At 41.6% G+C, this 19,752-nt stretch overlaps 1 protein-coding gene across 1 annotated transcript; it reads left to right on the forward strand.

Moving 5' to 3' along the window:
* Positions 1-15,447: 15,447 nt before the first annotated feature.
* LOC307065940 (haptoglobin-like) lies at positions 15,448-19,366 on the forward strand (the record flags this gene model as incomplete). The annotated part of the gene is made up of 5 exons (XM_079722960.1): positions 15,448-15,509; positions 16,108-16,181; positions 16,486-16,584; positions 17,449-17,523; positions 18,480-19,366. The coding sequence occupies 5 exons, from the start codon at positions 15,448-15,450 to the stop codon at positions 19,256-19,258; spliced, it is 1,089 nt and encodes a 362-aa protein (XP_079579086.1). The 3' UTR covers positions 19,259-19,366.
* Between the last annotated feature and the right edge of the window lie 386 nt (positions 19,367-19,752).

A 19,752-nucleotide genomic window follows, 5' to 3' on the forward strand; every position in this document is an offset into this window, starting at 1 on the left:
CTGCCCAGACAAGCGCAAGCTATAACTGAGGTGCTGCCATTTCAGCCCTTGGTTATGTGAGAAGCTGGCTAGCCTGCTGAGCTTCGTCCATTCTATTGGATGTGGAGTTTGTAGGGTTACTGGATCTAGTGACACCTTCCTACCTCAGCAGAGCAAAAAGTGTGGGATCCATGTCTTGGATCCTAAAAAATTCACTCTGGTTAGATGAGAATTTCAACGACAGTTGAGACTCTAACATAACCATTAAAAAACAAACACACAACCACACAAATATATATTTATATGCACACATACACACATGTATGTATACACATATGTGTGTGTGAATACAGCTGCCCCTTATTCATCTGTTCTTTCACTCACTCATTCTTCCAAGAATCATTTATTGAGATCCTACTTCCTGCTGGTGGCCATGTCATGTGTTGGGGATGAAGATAGCTGAGTTTTCCACCACCTTTCCAAATCTCAGAAGACACAAATTCCGTTGACCCTTGAACAATGCAGGGGTTGGGGCACTGACCTCTGTGCAGTCAAAACTCTGTGTATAACGTTATGGCCCCCGGTTCGACCAACCACAGATCGTGCAGTACTGTAGTACGTGTTTATTGAAAAAAATCTGTATATAAGTGTACCCACACTGTTCAAACCCTTATTCAAGGGTCAACTGTACAAAACACAACTGGCCAGAATCCACTGGGTTACACCTAACAACAGAGGAAGGAGCCCAGGGCTTCCCCAGCAGAGAGGAGGCCACCTGGGGGCTTAGCAGGTTACAGCTACGCTGACTTCTCTGTGGCCAGGACTAATTTCATACTATTTCCTGGAGCCATAATTACGCAAATTCCTGATTTCTTGAACTGATTCAAAAGCAGAGCTCCATTTCAACCACGTTCCATCTAGAGAGATCTGTCATGGGACTGGGGTGGATGGCTCAACTCCACCCAGAATGTGGCTGGCACCCAGGGATGACTGTTCCCAAATCCTTGCCAGGCAGTTTCCTTGGTCTATTTCCTAATGCGTTTTGCAGCCAAGGCCCACGTGGTTCTTCCTGCTTCCCCGCTGTGGTGCTCTCAGGGCCTGGACAGGGGCTCACTTCTTTGCAGCATCAGGCTTCTCCAGCTTTGGGTTCCAGTGTTTTAGGGTCTTCCTTGTCCTCTCTGCTGGGTATCACTGCCAGGGTCCTGGTTTTAATGATACACACGGTTCTTAATGGGCTTTGATAGCCACTCAGAACTGATATCCTTACCCTGACTAGTGAGGTTAGCTAGCAAGTTTGTTATCCCTTCCAGGTAATAATGTCTTAATTCAGTACAGGATTTGTCCCTAGTCGACCCTTAAAAGTGACTCTAATTGTGAGAACTCAAGGCTGGATATGTGAGGGGCCTTGAAAATCCAGTAAGGTCCCTCGTGTAGGGGAGGGAGTACCTTAAGGTGGCCGAGGGCTCCGCCCAGGTTTGAATACTGCCTCAAGGTAGCTGTGTTGCCTCGAGCAAGTTCCTTCTCTTCTCTGTACCCAGTTGTAAAAATGGGGTTATTAGATAATAAAAGGATCTATTGCTTAGGTGCTGTTGAAGAATTAAATGAACAAACACACAGAAAGCTCACCCAACAGTGCCTGGCACACAGGAAGGACTCTGACAGTGTTAGCTGTTATTGTTATGAGGTGGATGCCCACTCTCCTGAGGTACTTGGAGGGCTGGTTCTACCAAGAGCTTTCACGCCCCTGAGGGCCTGCTCGTTACTGCAGATAGAAGCTGATGTGACAGGCAGCATTTAATTATGCTGTATACTCATTTCTCTGCCACTCTGAACTCTTTGAGGGCAGAGGCTCTGTTTATCACCCGTTCAATTCAGCAAACTGAACTGAGTGTGTGTGTGTGTGTGTGTGTGTGTGTGTGTGTGTGTGTCGGGCACTGCTGGGTGTAGTGATTAAGGTGAAAAATAAATGCCAACCTAGCCCCTACCTGTTTCCTGGGACCTAGAAGTCCTTGCTTTTTGTCCTACGAATGCAGTTGCAGAAACTGAGGAAAGTTTATATGAACTCTTTGGAATATAGTTTTTTTAACTTATCCTAAGATCCTTACGCTCTGACTTCTGACCAATTTCATCCTGGGGAAGGCAGATTATGTTTGAAGTTTTGACAGACTGTGGGTTTACCACCTCTGGTTGGCTGTCTTTACTGATAGGAAGCTGGTCTGAGGATAATATTTGATTTAGAAGTCTGAAACTTGGAAGTTCCTCATTTATAAAGTGTCAGGGTTGGTGCTAGTTTAAGAAGCTTTTTAAAAGGCTTAAAATATCTGTTTGTATGTCTGCCAGTGGCCCAGTTTTTGCAGAGAGAATTGCTGGCACTAAGGAAGTATCTCTGGGAACCAATGTCCATGTTCTGGGCATACTAGGATTTCGTAGTTCCTGGTCCCTGAGGAAAAGGGAGATAACTTAGAAAGAGGCATAATAGCAGGAACGTCTTTGTTTAATTTTCTTATCAAGACAAACTGAAATTTTGAACAACATGTGCTGTTCTGAATTCAACACCCAACTAGTCATTCTGTTCTAAGGTCATGTGTACTCCTGGGAAAATCCAATGGTCTCATTCCATGGCTGACCATGCACTTGTGACCAGAGAGTCTCATCAATTCTAAGATGCTGATTATTGTTCCATCATAACACCTCTGAAATTGAGATGCATCTTGCATTGATGGTATCTTAAGCATTTTGTCAGAGTTTAATTGGCAGAATTTTCTCTTTCTTACAATTCATAGCATATTAAATTCGATGAAATATGTCAGTGGTTCCCAAGCTTCGCTGCATTTGGAATCACCTGGCTATCTTTAAAAAATGCTCGTGCCTGGCACCTACCCCCATGCATTCAGATGTAATAGGGATGGGGTATGACCTGGGCATCAGGATTTTTTTTTTTTTTTTTCCGGTACGTGGGCCTCTCACTGTTGTGGCCTCTCCCGTTGTGGAGCACAGGCTCCGGACGTGCAGGCTCAGTGGCCATGGCTCACGGGCCCAGCCGCTCCGCGGCATGTGGGATCTTCCCGGACCGGGGCACGAACCGGTGTCCCCTGTGTCAGCAGGCAGACTCTCAAACACTGCGCCACCAGGGAAGCCCCGGCATCAGGATTTTTAAAAGCTCCCCAGGAGATTCTAAAGTACAGCAAAGTTTGGGAGCCATTGAAGTACAGTATTTCTGCCTTATTCAAGCTTTTCTTCAACTCCTAGGTTTCATGGACAGCATCTTTACAGATTCTGCTTATATACTGCATACTCCTCTGTCTCAATTAATGATGTATTTTTAACTCCAACCACTAATCATCCATTATATTCCCATTAGAATGTCAGCTCCAGGAGGGCAGGGGTTTTGTTTGATTTGTTCTCTGTTATGTCCTCAGCACTTAGGACATGTAGGCACATTGTAGACACTTGATAAATGTTTGATGAATGAATGAATGAATGAATGAATAAATATGCCTCCTTTTATATTTGGTGCCCTGATAAACTCATTCCTCACGCAATTTCTAGTAAAATTGTTATCTATTTAGATGATTTCCAAACCTGGTCCTCTGCTTCATGTTTCACACCCCAATTTTCCATAACGTTCATTTCAAAACTTGAGCTCAGTGTTCTCTCTTCCCATACACACCCCAAAATCCCAGTCCTAGTCTTCCCGTATCTATCCACTTGAGACCCTGAGTCTCAAGGTTATAACCTTGAGTCATTTTCAAGCCTTGTCTTTCCTTTGCCCTCCCCATATTTGATCACTCACTGAGTTTTACAATTTGTTTTTCTGAAAATTCTCTTGATTTTATCCCTTGCTTTTAATTTCCACAACAGTGAATTTGTCTTCTTGGCTTTTATTTACTCACATTTCAAATTATATCATATCTACCTGCTAGCAACTGTTTTTAAAAAATGAATATGGGAGTTATAATATGTAGCATAAAGAATGGGAGAAGGTAAAGAGATTTAAATTGTAAAGTTCTTGTATTATTTGGGGAGTGGTAAAGGCATTAATTTAAAGTAGATTATAGTAAGTCAAGGATGCATACCTTGAAATCTTTGGGGTAACCACTAGAAAAATAATACAAGAATATACAACAAAATATGCTAATAGAGGATATTTTTTAAAACTGAGTAATACAAAGAAAAGAAAGGCAGGAAAGGAGAAATAAAGAGAAAAGAACTTAAGGATTAAATATAAAATAGCATGATGGTAGATGAAACCAATTCTATTAATTACATTAAAGGTAAATAAACTAAACATTCCAATTAAAAGGCAGATTGTCAGAATTGATTAAAAAATCAAATACCAATTATATGGCATATAGATAGAAAAAATATACCACGAAAACACTAACCAAAAGTTAGTAACATCAGATCAATAGACTTTATGGCAAGAAAAATTCTAGAGATAAACAAGGACATTTCATAACAATAAAGAGTCAATTTAGGGACTTCCCTGGTGGTGAAGTGGTAAAGAATCTGCCTTCCAATGCAGGGGACATGGGTTCAATCCCTGGTTGGGGAACTAGGTTCCCACATGCTGCGGGGCGGGGCAGCTAAGCCCACGCGCCACAACTACTGAGCTCGTGCACCTCAACGAGAGAGTCCGTGCGCCACAACTAAGACCCAATGCAGCCAAAAAAAAAAAAAAAGTCAACTTAAAAGGAAGACATAGGGGCTTCCCTGGTGGCACAGTGGTTGAGAGTCCGCCTGCCGATGCAGGGGACACGGGTTCGTGCCCCGGTCTGGGAGGATCCCACATGCCGCGGAGCGGCTGGGCCCGTGAGCCATGGCCGCTGGGCCTGTGCGTCCGGAGCCTGTGCTCCGCAGCGGGAGAGGCCACAACAGTGAGAGGCCCGCATAAGGCAAAAAAAAAAAAAAAAAGGAAGACATAACAAACCTAAATGTGTATGTACCTAATAACAGAACTTAAAGAAAAAATAGACAAATTTATAATCTTTCTTTCAGTAACTAACACAAAAAGCAGGAAACAACTCAGTGAGGCTATAGAAGACTTGAACAGCACAATTAACAAACTTGACCTAATTGACACTTTTAGAACACTATACCCAAGAACTGCTGTCTTCTTAACTACACATGGAACATTTATCCAAACAGGTCATATGCTAGGCCATAAAGCAAGTCTCAATAAATTTCAAAGGATCAAAATCATATGGAGGGTACTTCCCTGGTGGTGCAGTGGTTAAGAATCCGCCTGCCAATGCAGGGGACACGGGTTCGAGCCCTGGTCTGGGAAGATCCCACATGCCGCGAAGCAACTAAGCCCGTGCACCACAACTACTGAGCCTGAGCTCTAAAGCCCACGATCCACAACTACTGAGCCCGAGTGTCACAACTACTGAGCCCACGTGCCACAACTACCGAGTGCCTAGAACCTGTACTCTGCAGCAAGAGAAGCCACAGCAGTGAGAAGCTGCACACTGCAATGAAGAGTAGCCCCCGCTCGCCACAACTAGAGAAAGCCGGCGTGCAGCAACGAAGACCCAACACAGCCAAAAATAAATAATAAATAAATAATTAAAAAAAAATCATATGGAGTATATTCTCTGACCACTATGGAATTAAACTAGAAATCAACAGTGGAAAAATAATTTTAAAATCTCCAAATGTTTGCCAGTTAAAAGCATACTTTTTAAAATAATCATGGAATGAACAAGACATAAAATGGAAATTAGAAAATATTTAAAACTGATTGATAAAAATTATATTAAAACTTATGGGATAGGGCTTCCCAGGTGGCGCAGTGATTGAGAGTCCGCCTGACAATGCAGGGGACACGGGTTCGTGCCCCGGTCCGGGAGGATCCCACATGCCGCGGAGCGGCTGGGCCCACGAGCCATGGCCGCTGAGCCTGCGCGTCCGGAGCCTGTGCTCTGCGGTGGGAGAGGCCACAACAGTGAGACGCCCGTGTACCGCAAAAAAAACAAAAAAAAACAAAAAAACCCAAAAAAACCACTTATGGGATATAGGTAAAGCAGCATGTAGGGGAAATATTATCGTTTTAAATACATGCATTAGAAATGAAAAGTTAAAATTGATAAAAGTTTCTGCTTTAAGAAGTTCAAAAAAGAAAATTAAAAAATTAAAGTAAGAAAAAAAGAGGAAATAATAAAGTTAAGAGTGGGAATCATTGAAAGAAAAAGAGGCAAACAATAGAAAAAAATCAACTAAAGCAAAAGTTTGAATTTTGAAAAGATTAATAAAATCGATAAATCCTTAGCAAGATTTTTCAAGAAAAAAGGGAAAAAGCCCCCACAAATTACCAATATCAGGACAGGGCATCACTACTAATCCTACTGATATTACAAATATAATAGAGTGATGTTAGGAACAGCTTTATGCCAATAAATTTGACAACTTTGCTGAAATGGGTAAATTTCTAGACAAACACAACCTACCACTAGAAAAAACAGAAACTCTGAACAGTCCCTTATCTATTCAAGAAACAATCTGAAATTTTAAGTTTTCCCACAGGAAACTATAGGCCTGTAGGCCTTCATTGGCAAACTCCTCCAAACAATTAAGGAAGAAATAGTGTCAATCCTACATAAGCTCTTTCATGGAATAGAGAAATAAGGAACACTGCCCAACTTGTGTTATGAGATCAACATAACCTTAATATGAAATCTTGATAAGGACATTACAAGAAAGGAAAATCATAGGCCAATATTTACCATGAACTCAGATGGAAAAATCCATTAGAAAAATCAGCAAATGAAACCCAGCAATATTTAAAAATTCTACTACATTATGAGAAATTGAAGTTAATTTCAGAACTGCAAGGGTGGTTTAACATTCAAAAATCAATCAATGTAATTCACCACATTAACACAATAAAGAGAAAATTTTAGAGGATAAAGAAAAAGCATTTGACATCTCTTTATGTTAAAAAAAAAACTTCAACAAACTAAGAATAGAAAGAAACTTCCTTAATCTTATAAAGGATACTTAAAAAAAAAAAAAAAAAAAACCTCAAAACAACACAAAATGAAACAAGCCTACAACTAACTTAAGAGTTAAATTTTGAATGTTTTCTGCCTTCTTGAGTTTGGGAACAAGACAAGGATGTCCACTCCCTACTTCCATTTAACACCGTAATGAAAATCCTAGTTAGTGCAATAAAGTGAGAAAAAGAAATAAGGTATAAAAGTTAAAGACTGGAAAAGAAGAGGTAAAAGAGCCATTATTTGCAAATGGCATGACTGTGTACCTAAAAATGTAGAACATTAATCAAAGTATTAGATTTGGTTAGTGAATTTACCAAGATTGCTGGATACAAGGTCAATATATGAAAATTAATTGTACTTTCTTATATTAGTAATAAACAATTAGCACATTAAATTAAAATATCATTTACAATAGCATAAAAATCAAATACTTGGGAATAAATCTAATGAAAGAGTTACAAGAAATCGCAGCAAGATCTTTTTTGATCCATCTCCTAGAGTAGTGAAAATAAAAACAAAAATAAACGGGATCTAATTAAACTTAAAACTTTTGCACAGCAAAGGAAACCATAAACACAATGAAAAGACAACCCACAGAATGGGAGAAAGTACTTGCAAACAAAGAGAACAACAAAGGATTAATCTCTAAAATATACAAACAGCTCATGCAGCTCAATATCAAAAAAACAAAACAAAACAAAACAAACAACCCAATCAATAAATGGGCAGAAGATCTAAATAGACATTTCTCCAAAGAAGACATACAGATGGCCAAGAGGCACATGAAAAGAGGTTCAACATGATGAATTATTAGAGAAATGCAAATCAAAACTACAATGAAATATTACCTCACACCAGTCAGAATGGCCATCATCAAAAAATCTAGAAACAATAAATGCTGGAAAGGATGCGGAGAAAAAGGAACCCTTCTACACTGTTGGTGGGGATGTAAGTTGGTACAGTATAGAGGTTCCTTAAAAAACTGAAAACAGAGATACCATATGATCCAGCAATCCCACTCCTGGGCATATATCCAGAGAAAACCATAATTCAAAAAGATACATGCACCCCAATGTTTATTGCAGCACTATTTACAACAGCCAGGACATGGAAGCAACCTAAATGTCCATCAACAGAGGAATGGATAAAGAAGATGTGGTGTATATATATATATATATATATAGACATATATATACACACACACAATGGAATATTACTCGGACATAAAAAATGAAATAATGCCATTTGCAGCAACATGCATGGACCTAGAGACTGTCATACTGAGTGAAATAAGCCAGAGAAAGACAAATATCATATGATATTGCTTATATGTGGAATCTAAAAAAAAGGGTACAAATGAACTTACCTACAAGACAAAAACAGAGTTACAGATGTAGAAAACAAACTTATGGTTACCAGGGGGTAAGGGGTGGGAGGGATGAATTAGGAGATTGGGACTGAAATATACACACTACTATATATAAAATAGATAACTAATGAGGACCTACTGTATAGCACAGGGAACTCTACTCAATACTCTGTAATGGCCTATATGGGAAAAGAATCTAAAAAAGAGTGGATATATGTGTATGTATAACTGATTCACTTTGCTGTACAGCAGAAAATAACACAACACTGTAAATCAACTATACTCCAATAAAATTAATTAAAAAATAAAATTTATATGAGGATGAAATGCAAAGGACCTAGAGTAGTCAGTCAGACCAATCTTGAGGAAGAAGAATATATTTGGAACACCTGAAGTACCAGATAGCAAGATTTACTATTAACTACTCCTTATTGAGACTGTGGCATTGGCCTAAGATTAAACAAATAGATTCATGGAACAGAATAAAGAATACAGAAATAGACCAACACATATATGGTCATCTAACTTCTGACAAAGATACCACTGCAAATTAGGAGCAAAGGATGATCACTGCAGTAAATGACACTGGAGCAACTGCTTATCTCTATGGAAGACAATGAACCTGGACTTTTATCTCACATCATACATGAACACTAATTCCATATGGATCATAGACCTAAATGTGAAGATAGAATTCTAGAATAAAATTTAAGAGAATGTTGTCATAATCGTATAGGCAAAGATTTCTTAATCAGGACAAAAAACACTAACCATAAGATTTAAAAAGCTGATAAATTAGGACATTAAAATTCAGAACTATTGTAATTCAGGGCTTCCCTGGTGGCGCAGTGGTTAAGAATCAGCCTGTCAACGCAGGGGACATGGATTCGAGCCCTGGTCCAGGAAGATCCCACATGCCGTGGAGCAACTAGGCCCATGCACCACAGCTACTGAAGCCTGCGCGCCTAGAGCCTGTGCTCCACAACAAGTGAAGCAACGGCAATGAGAAGCCCGCGCACCGCAACGAAGAGTAGCCCCCGCTCGCTGCAACTAGAGAAAGCCCATGCGCAGCAACGAAGACCCAGTGCAGCCAAAACTAAAAAATAAACAAAATAAATAAATAAATAAAAAATACTGTACTTCTGTTCATCAAAATACACGATTAAGAGAGTGAAAGACAAGCCTTAGAATGCGAGATGTTGACAATACATTTACCTAACAAAAGATTAGTGTTCAAAATATCTTAAAAAAAAAAAAAACCCAGCTCCTAACAAATCAACAAGGAAAAGACATTTCATAGAATATCTAAATGGACCAACAGGATATAAAAAGTGTTCTACATATCATTTGATGTCTGGGAAATGCAAATTAAAGTCATTATTATATTTTACTGCATATGCACCAGAATGGCTAAAATTATAATGCATTGGCGAGGATATGGATCAACTGGAACTTTGCCATATTGCTGCTGGGAGTGTATATTGGAGAACCATTTGGTAGTATCTATCAAAGCTAAATATATGCCTACCGTTGACACAACAAAGTATTTATCCAAGAGAAATGAGTGCGTGCATCCACCAAAAGACATGCAAGAATGTTCAAAGCAGCTTTATTTATAATAGCCCTGAACTGGAATAAATTCAAACATCCATAAACAGGAGAATGGATAAATCAATTGTGGTTTATTCATACAGTGGAATACTTCTCAGCAATGAAAGAAAAATAAAGAAAGAAGTAAACTAATATGACAACATGGATGATTCTCACAGACATAATGATGGGCAAAAGAAGCCAGAAACAAAGAATGACTACTATTTGATTTTATTTATATGAAGTTCAAGAACAGGCAAACTTATTCTATCAAGATAGAGAACTCAGAACAATGGTTACTTTTGGGGGGTTGGGCGTTGACTGGAAGAAACCCAAAGTAGGCTTCTTGGGGGCTGGAAATATTCTAAATCTTGATCTGAGTATTGATTACACAGGAGTTATATAAAGATTCATCAAGCTGAACACTTAAGATTTTTAGTAAATGATGCCGGAATCAATTGTATGTCCATATGGAATAAAGTGAGCCTGGCCTCCTACCTCACTTCCCTGTGTTTATAGAAGATATTTATAAAAGACAAATTAGAATCACCTTAAATTTGCAACAATGAGGGGATATTTAAGTTGGAAATATAATATGGCATTAAAAATGGTTCAGAGAGATTTGCTGCAAGGTGGAAAATGCCTATAACATTGGGTGAAAGAGGCACACCACGCAAAAATTCTGTATAAAGAATTATCAAAACTATGTAAAAATGTGTACAGAGAAAAGCCTGGAAGGAAGTGACACTAAAGTGTTAATAGTGGTTAGTTACTGGCTGTCTTGGGTCTTGGGGTGGTGAAATAATGGGAGGACTTTTTCTTATTTTTATTTTTCTGTAGCTTACAAAATTTTAAGACTTCCATATTGACAGAACAAACTTTTAAAAATATTTTTTTCTTCCAAAGTCAAAACTTTGCCCTTTGAGCTCCTCCACTAACTGCTGTTCTGACTTATTGATCTTTTAAACTTTTCTGCTTTCTGTTCTCCCTATAAAATGTATTCACTACTTCCTATGGCCGGCTACACGGAGGCTTCTCACTTTCCAGCTCCTCATCTTGACCCATCGTGATTCCCAATTAAGAGCGAAGGCCTTTGGGCTGGACACTCTTTATTGTATTGTCAAGCTAATAAACGATGCCCAGGGCAGGGAGCCTGTAAATTTCCCTTGTTGCCCAAGAGCAGGGGTTGGTGTAATAGAGTTCAGGTTATGCTGGAAAGAGAAATGCGAATTTTTGTGCACCTGAATTTTTATTCTATAGTGGTGGTCAGAAATGTTTCATTTTATTTTATTTTTTTAAAGTTTTTATTTATTTAGTTGCGCTGGGTCTTAGTTGCAGCTTGCGGGCTCCTTAGTTGTGGCATGCGAACTCTTAGTTGCAGCATGCATGTGGGATCTAGTTCCCTGATCAGGGATTGAACCCTGGCCCCCTGCATTGGGAATGAGGAGTCTTAACCACCGCGCCACCAGAGATGTCCCCAGAAATGTTTCATTTTAGATCCCTTAGGAGGGGTAGCTGCAGCCCAAAAAGAAAGCCTCCCCCTCCATTTCATAGGACCATGGAGCTGCACTGTCGTGCAGTACGGGGCTGGGAGAAGTTATGGTCATTTAAAACGCAGATTTGTAGACCCTGACAGACCTATCGAATCAAAATCTCTGGAAGGAGGGGCCTGGGCTTTGCTTCTTAATAAGTCTATCACGTGATTTCCCCCTCCTTCATATTTTTAAATGTTATTTGATACCTATAAATATTATATTTGATATATATATGTATATGTGTGATGTCTTTTTAAAAATAAAGCACAATAAAGTGTACTTTCATGAACCTATTACCCAGCCCAAAAGTTGGATCATTAACAATAATTTATTTATGTTTATATTTACCTATGTGCTTCTCTCTCATGCCTGCCTTCTGCCTCCCTATGAGAGGTAACATTTTACATTTTGTGTTTTCCGTTCTATTAAAATTTTTTTAAATAAAGGTTTTGTCTTCTTGGCATCTATGCCTATACATTATATTGTTCAGTCTTGCTTGTTTTTAAGAAGTTTTCTTTGGCTAAGAAAAAGAAGTTTATTTTTTTTGAATTATTTTATTGTGATAAAATATATATAACACGAAATTTCTGATTTTAACAATTTTAAAGTATACAACTCAGTGACATTAATTATATTTGCAATATTGTGCAACCATCACCACTGTTTGCAAAACTTTTTCATCATTCCAAGCAGAAACTCTGCACCCATTAAGCAATAACTCCCCTTTCCTCCCTTCCCCCGGCCCCAGGGAGCCTCTATTCTACTTTCTGTCTAAACATTTCATACAAGTGGAACCACATAATATTTGTCTCTTTGTTTCTGGTTTCTTTCACTTAGCATAATGTTTTCTAAGTTTCATGTTGCAGCATGTATCAGAACTTCTTATAGGTGAATAATATTCCACTGTATGTATTTTTATCCACTCATCTGTTGAAGGACATTTGGGTTGTTTCTACCTTTGGGTATTGTGAATAATGCTGCAATGAACATTGGTGTACAAGAATCTGTTTGAGGACTTCCCTGGTGGCACAGTGGTTAAGAATCCACCTGCCAATGCAGGGAACACAGGTTTGAGCCCTGGTCCAGGAAGATCCCACATGCTGTGGAGCAACTAAGCCTGTGCGCCACAACTACTGAGCCCATGCTCTGCAACAAGAGAAGCCACTGCAATGAGAAGCCCATGCACCACAACGAAGAGTAGCCCCCGCTCGCCACAACTAGAGAACGGCCGCATGCGCAGCAACGAAGACCCAACACAGCCAAAAGTAAATAAATAAATTTATTAAAAAGTAAAAGAATCTGTTTGAGTCCCTTTTCAATTATTATGGGTTAAATACCTAGAAGCGGAATTGCTGGGTCATATGGCAATTCTAGTTTAGCTTTATGAGGAACCATCATACTGTTTTGCAGACACTACTCCATTTTACATTCCCACCAGCAATGTATGGGAGTTCCAATTTCTCCACATCCTTGCCAAGACTTATTATATATATTTTTTCTTGTAATTGTAGTCATACTTGTAGGTGTAAGGTGATGTCTTGCGGTTTTGACTTGCATTTCCCTAATGACATTTTCCAGCAATGCTGATCATCTTTTCATGTACTTGTTGACCATTTTTGTATATCTTCTTTGGAAAAATGTTTATTCACATCATTTGCCCAAGTTTAATTGGTTGTTTGTTTTTTATTTTGTTGCTGTAAGAGTTCTTTATATATTCTGGATATTAAATCCTTATCAGATATATGATTTGTAAATATTTTCTCCTATTCATAGATTATCTTTTCACTTTCTTGATACTATCCTTTGATGCACAGAAGTTTTTAATTTTGATGAAGCTCAATTTATCCATTTTTCCTTTCGTTGCTTGTGATTTTGGTATCATATCTTAGAATCCATTACTGAGTTTGTCTGATTTTGAGCTCTATAGAAGTGGTATCATTCTTAATATAATCTCCTGAAACTTGAAGTTCTCTTTAAAAATTATGTTTATAACGCTATCCATGTTCTTTCATAGTTCATTCATTCTCATGGCTGTATAATGTCCTGTTATACAAATATACCACCATTATTTAGCCATTCTCCTAGTGATAGACATTTGTGCTGTTTCCAGTTATTTTGCTATTACATCAGTGCCACCTTAAGCGTCCCAAAGGGATTCTTCTGCACACTCTAATTTAAGAACCACTGGCTTTTTATAAATGAGTTGATATTAAATTTCAGTTGAACAGTACTTGGGGTACACAGCTGCACGCATCTGACTAAAGCACATCTATTTTTCTCGCCTGCCTATTTGGATTGATTACTGGACTATAAAACCACGATAACCATTGCCATTGAGTATAGTTTGCGTCTACACTACAGCTTTAACGATTTTGTGTGATTTCTTGGAAAAAGAGATCAGAGAAGGCACAATAAATACATTTTACTGATTTCAGGTTGGAGAGCTTTGCAGCAATAAGGAGATGGCAACACAGAGTGTGGAAAATGATTCTGAAAAGGACATGCTTACTTTAGAGCCCTATCTCAGCCAGGTTGCAGGAGTGTCTCTAAGGGATCTGAAATAACCCCAAGAAAGGCTCTGTTCAGTGCTGAAAATCATCCAAAACAAAGAGACACAGATTGATGGTTCCTCCCCCAGTCCTGCACAGTGGCTGATTTTGGGAAACACTTTGGCAGCTACATGGGGTCATGATGTGGCCAGGTTTCTCTGGCTCAAGCATGAAGAACACCTGGGAAACTCAAGCGTGAAGCAAGAGCTCGACTCTTAACAGAGATGTTGTTTGTGGCTTTGTTACTGGAAAATGCGAGTGACCTTAGCAAGGCCAAAGTGTGTAGACACAGGGATTATGAAATCAAGGAGGGGGTGGAGTGAGATACCGGAGGCATAAAAGCATCAGAAGGTGCCCCACAGCACTGCTCTTTCAGAGGCAGACACACCAAAGATGAGGTGAGTCCACAGTTCAGCCCTGTCCTCCCTTTCCTCTGGATTATTTCATCCTTCTTTGTATATATCTTTTATCTACATGACAGCCCAGGTACAGGAGAGGCCTACAGGAGAGGTGCAAAAATATAACAAAGGAATAAGGCAAATGGGCTAAATTATAGTGAATAAAGTGTTTTCTGTGTTAAATCCTCTGCTTTTCCGTGTCCATAAAGGGTAATGCTTTCAGATGGTGCCATCTTTCCCATGAGACGTGACTTTCTCTAAGGAATAGCTTTTTTTTTTAACAAATTTTTTATAAGCAGATATTCATTTTTAATTGATTAATTAATTAATTAATTAATTATTTTTGGCTGTGTTGGGTCTTCGTTTCTGTGCGAGGGCTTTCTCCAGTTGCGGCAAGCGGGGGCCCCTCTTCATCATGGTGCGCGGGCCTCTCACTATAGTGGCCTCTCTTGTTGCGGAGCACAGGCTCCAGACGCGCAGGCTCAGTAGTTGTGGCTCACAGGCCTAGTTGCTCCGCGGCATGTGGGATCTTCCCAGACCAGGGCTTGAACCCGTGTCCCCTGCACTGGCAGGCAGATTCTCAACCACTGCGCCACCAGGGAAGCCCCTAAGGAATAGCTTTTTTCCTCGAGGTTATGAAGTTTTCATGCGGGATGCCAGCAGCTCCTGTGGTAGGCCTCCTGGCATTTTCTCTTTGGGGCCATGCCACACGGCTTGTGGGATCTTAGTTCCCCAACCAGGGATTGAACCTGGGCCCTTGGTAATGAGAGTGCTGAGTTTTAACCACTGGACCGCCAGGGAATTCCCCCTGGCATTTTGAATATGCCTATTAGCAGATTTTTTTTTCTTTTTAAAAATGTATAATAAGAAAGATCAATAGTGACACATTTGAGTGACACAATTCAGGCACTCAGATTTTAAAAAAATAAAAAAAATTTTTTTTGAAATGTTGAAATAACGAGACTAGAAACTTAACCAAGCAATATTTGAGTAGCTGACATCTTTCAGGGAGATGGTTAACTGGTGAGTATGGCCTGTGCATTGATGCCCATGTGCACAGTCGATCTTTCAGGGAGCCAGTTATCTTCCAGGTAAGCTGGAATCCTGGGGTTTGCTATACCATTTCCTGAAGTCAAATTATAAAATAATAGAAAAAACTGTATCAGTGTTTTAAATTATATATTTAAAAAAACCTCTTATTATGGAAAATTTCAAAAAGTAGAGAGAAGAGCATAATAAATCCCCACTTCCCCATCTTCCAGTTATCCACATTTCATTAGTAGTATCCTTGTAGCCCAGCACCTTAGGGTGCCCAAGTGAGATTTCTCTTTGCTGGAGAGCTCATATATTAACAATTTAATGTTTCCTGAATGCTGCCAGAAACTGAGGCCCAATCCCCATGTGCCTTCCTATCTTGGTTGTTCTTCTCTGAAGCTTCTGTAGAATTCCCTGCAGCACAGAACATGCTGGAACCTGGGTGACTGGGAAGCTGCTAAACCATGCATGTGGGTGGGTGAAGGGCTTCTAGGTCCTAGCACTTCCGTATCTATTTTTTCTGGCTGCCTAATGGGGGGTGGGGGGGTGGGGGTGGTGTGGGGTGTGTGTGTGTGTGTGTGTGCGCGCGTGTGCGTGTGTGTGTGTGGTGAGGCGGGCAGACGAGCTGCGCACCCCTTTCCATCTTCTCTGCAGTGCCCTGCAAGCTGTTGTCGCCCTCCTGCTCTGCGGGCAGCTTTTCGCGGTGGAAATCGGCATAACTGCCACAGGTAGGTCTCTGTGTTTGGACAAGAGCTGTACCTCCCAGCACTGCTGCATCCACTTTTGCCCCATCAGACCTGCACCCTCTCCTGGGGAAGATCCAATTGCTCCTTCTCACCCTAATCTCTGGTCTTTCAGTATCATGAAGAAAATTGGGGAGCCAGCCAGAAATAAGGGGAGATTGCCCTCCCCAGGGCTTCCATTTGGGGTGGACGGAGGTTGATGTGCAAAGCGGCTTCATCTCCTCTGACTTTTTGGGTCTCTAGGGGCAGCTTCTGACTACGAACCTTCTCTCCCTGGTTTTCTTTGCAGATGACAGCTGCTTGAAGCCCCCCGAGATTGCCAATGGCTACCTGGAACACTTGGTTCGCTATCGGTGTAAAACCAACTACAAACTACGCGCTGGAGATGGTAAGGCCGGGACGAATGTCTCCGGGCCCTCCTCTGTCCCACCATTTCCACAAGGGGTGGAGCCAGGGTGACTGTCCAGAAAGTGCACGTGTTCTCTGGAGCCAGGAGATTTAGATTCTAACAAGGGTTTTGTCACCAGTAGCTGTGGCCTTTTGGGCAAATTAACTTTTCTCAGCCTCAAGTTTTCTCCTTTGTTAAGGGGAGGGAGGTGACGCCATGTAGCCTACCCTCTCAGGAGTGACATCTACGTGGACAAAATGACGGTGACGGTGATGATGGCAGGGAGCCCTTACCTAGCGAGCACTGCACTCCTGGAACTGTTCTAAGTACTTCACATGGACTTGCTCACTAGGTCCTCACAACACCCCTCCGCAGAGATACTATTATTTATTTTGGCCGCCCTGCACTGCTTGTGGGACCTGAGTTCCCCGACCAGCGATCGAACCCATGCTCCCTGCGTTGGACGTGCGGAGTCCTAACCACTGGACCGCCAGGGGATTCCCAAGAGATACTGTTATTACTCTCACTTTGCTGCTGCTGAAACTGAGGCACAGAAAGGTCGAGTAATTTGCCCAAGTTCAGGTAGCCTGTAAGAGGGAGAGTCAGGATTTGAATGCCGATTCCGACCCCGTACCGCCTTGCCACGATCACTGTGATCGCCACGGTCACCGTGACCACTGTTTTGCCCTGCTGGGCTGCACTGCGGCCCCCAGCACTTCGCTTCTAGCACAGCGCTCCTCCCTTCCTCCTCTCCCCCGCCCTCCCCCTTCCTGCTTCTCTGATTCTGCTCTTTAAATACCTTCTCTCCCCACGCTAGGTCCAGATACAATTTCCCTTTTGGCTCATGTTTTTTCTCTGTTTCAGGAGTGTACACCTTAAACGGGGAGAAGCAGTGGATAAATAAGGACCTTGGAGAGAACCTCCCCGAGTGTGAAGCAGGTAGGAAATCACGGGCCCTGGGAAGCAGACGGAAAAGTGGGTATTGAGGGGTTGGTGCACCAGCAGGGATTGAAATGTCCTAGAGGCATATCCTCCCTGTGTGGTTTCCTCTGGGCACACAAGAGCCGAGGGGAGGGACCAGGGAGAACCACAGGTGGCTGGGCAGAGAAGTGCACAGGCAGGTAATACTTCCCCATGAAGTTCACTAAGGATTTGTTCGTTTGGCCTGTGGGGCATTGACTGAATCCACTGTCTGCACTGCCCACAGAGGATCAGGAAACTCTGTGTGTACATATAGCCCAGCTAGAGAGCCCTGGGCCAAGAGTAAAGCAAGCTCCAGGAAGAACGGGTCAAGGGAGGGCACAACAAAACCTTAATCTGCAGGAACATGATACAAGAGGCTGGAGATGGGTTAGGGCTCTGCTGTTACTAGGAAGAGCTGACGCTCTCTCCTTTTCCCTCTTGGAACAAGAGGCTCTTGCCTACCGTCTTCTGCTACTAGGGATGCAAAACTGCTAACCTGCCTGTTATTAAATGCAATATCACATCCTTCTTTATTCAGAGAGAATGAATCATGGTAGCTCCTTGTCCTTACAATGAATTCAAGGGAACGGTGGACATCTTGCTGTGATAGACTGTTTATAAATATACATAGAGTTCAGCAGCCAGAGTTTGAAAACTTCAGGGCTACTTGTTTCTTTGTGAGTTAGAAAAGCAGGAAATAGAACTCTGCTTTAGTGACGTAAACATTAAAAAGAAAAAAAGAATCATTTTAAACTGTAAACACTGGGAACAAGAGGAGCAGAGGTAAGGGCAAAGCATGCAAACATTTCCAGCTCTGAAGAAATGAACAGTGACCGTTCAGACAGCAGTAAGGGTCGATCCTTTTATCCTTCCCTGGGAAAGACTGGCAGGTGGTCACATTCTGCTCATAATTTTCTTACTCTCCTCAACAGCATGCGGAAAGCCCAAGCATCCAGTGGTTCAGGTGCAAAGGATCATTGGTGGCTCACTGGATGCCAAAGGCAGCTTTCCCTGGCAGGCTAAGATGGTCTCCCACAATAATCTCACCTCGGGGGCCACGCTGATCAATGAACAATGGCTGCTGACCACAGCTAAAAATCTCTTCTTGGGTCATGACAATAAAACAAAAGCAAAAGACATTGCTCCTACTTTAAGACTCTATGTGGGGAGAACGCAGCTTGTGGAGATTGAGAAGGTGCTTCTCCACCCTGACTACTCCGAGGTAGACATTGCGCTCATCAAACTCAGAGAGAAGGTGCCCACTGATGAGACAGTAATGCCCATCTGCCTACCTTCAAAAGATTATGTGGAAGTGGGGCGTGTGGGTTATGTGTCTGGCTGGGGGCGAAATGCCAACTTCATTTTTACTGAGCATCTGAAGTACGTCATGCTGCCAGTGGCGGACCAAGACAAGTGTGTACAGCACTACGAAGGCAGCACAGTACCCGAAAAGAAGACACCAAAGAGCCCTGTAGGGGTGCAGCCGATACTGAATGAGCACACCTTCTGTGCTGGCTTGTCCAAGCATCAGGAAGACACCTGCTATGGCGATGCCGGCAGCGCCTTTGCCATTCACGATGAGGCTGATGACACCTGGTATGCGGCTGGGATCCTGAGCTTTGACAAGAGCTGTGCTACTGCCGAGTATGGTGTGTATGTGAAGATGTCCTCCATTCTGGACTGGGTTCAGAAAACCATAGCTGACAACTAATGCAAGGCTGGCTGGAAGCCTTTGCCTGAAAGGCCGAGGGAAAACTATGAAGCTGATGGGTTCCAGCCTTGCATTGCTGAGTTGATCAATAAAGAGCTTCCTTTGACTCATTTCTGTGTTTTTAGCCTTGGGCCTTTTAAAATTCTCTCATTTATAGTAGGCAGCAGCCAAGTGCTCTAGAGTTTACTGGGAGTGTGGCAGAAAAACCCCCAGGGCAACTGGAAATCCCTGAAGTGGTACAAACTGCCCCACTGCGGGGCTCATGATCACTGAATGAGCGCCTATCCAACGGCAGGCCTCAGAGAGGTCACTGTTATCCTTGTTTTACAGACAAGGAAATAGAGACTCAGAGAAGTTAAGTGATTTGCTTAAGGTTACATAGCTACAAATAGTGAAGCTGAACCTTTAACCTAGGTCTGTCTATATACAAAGCCCGAGCTCTTTTCACTGCATCCTTTTGCTTCTTCAGAGTAAAGGAGGAGAAAGAGTGGAGG

This window comes from Hyperoodon ampullatus (assembly GCF_949752795.1).
Source record: "Hyperoodon ampullatus genome assembly, chromosome: 18".
NCBI classification, from domain to species: Eukaryota; Metazoa; Chordata; class Mammalia; order Artiodactyla; family Ziphiidae; genus Hyperoodon; species Hyperoodon ampullatus.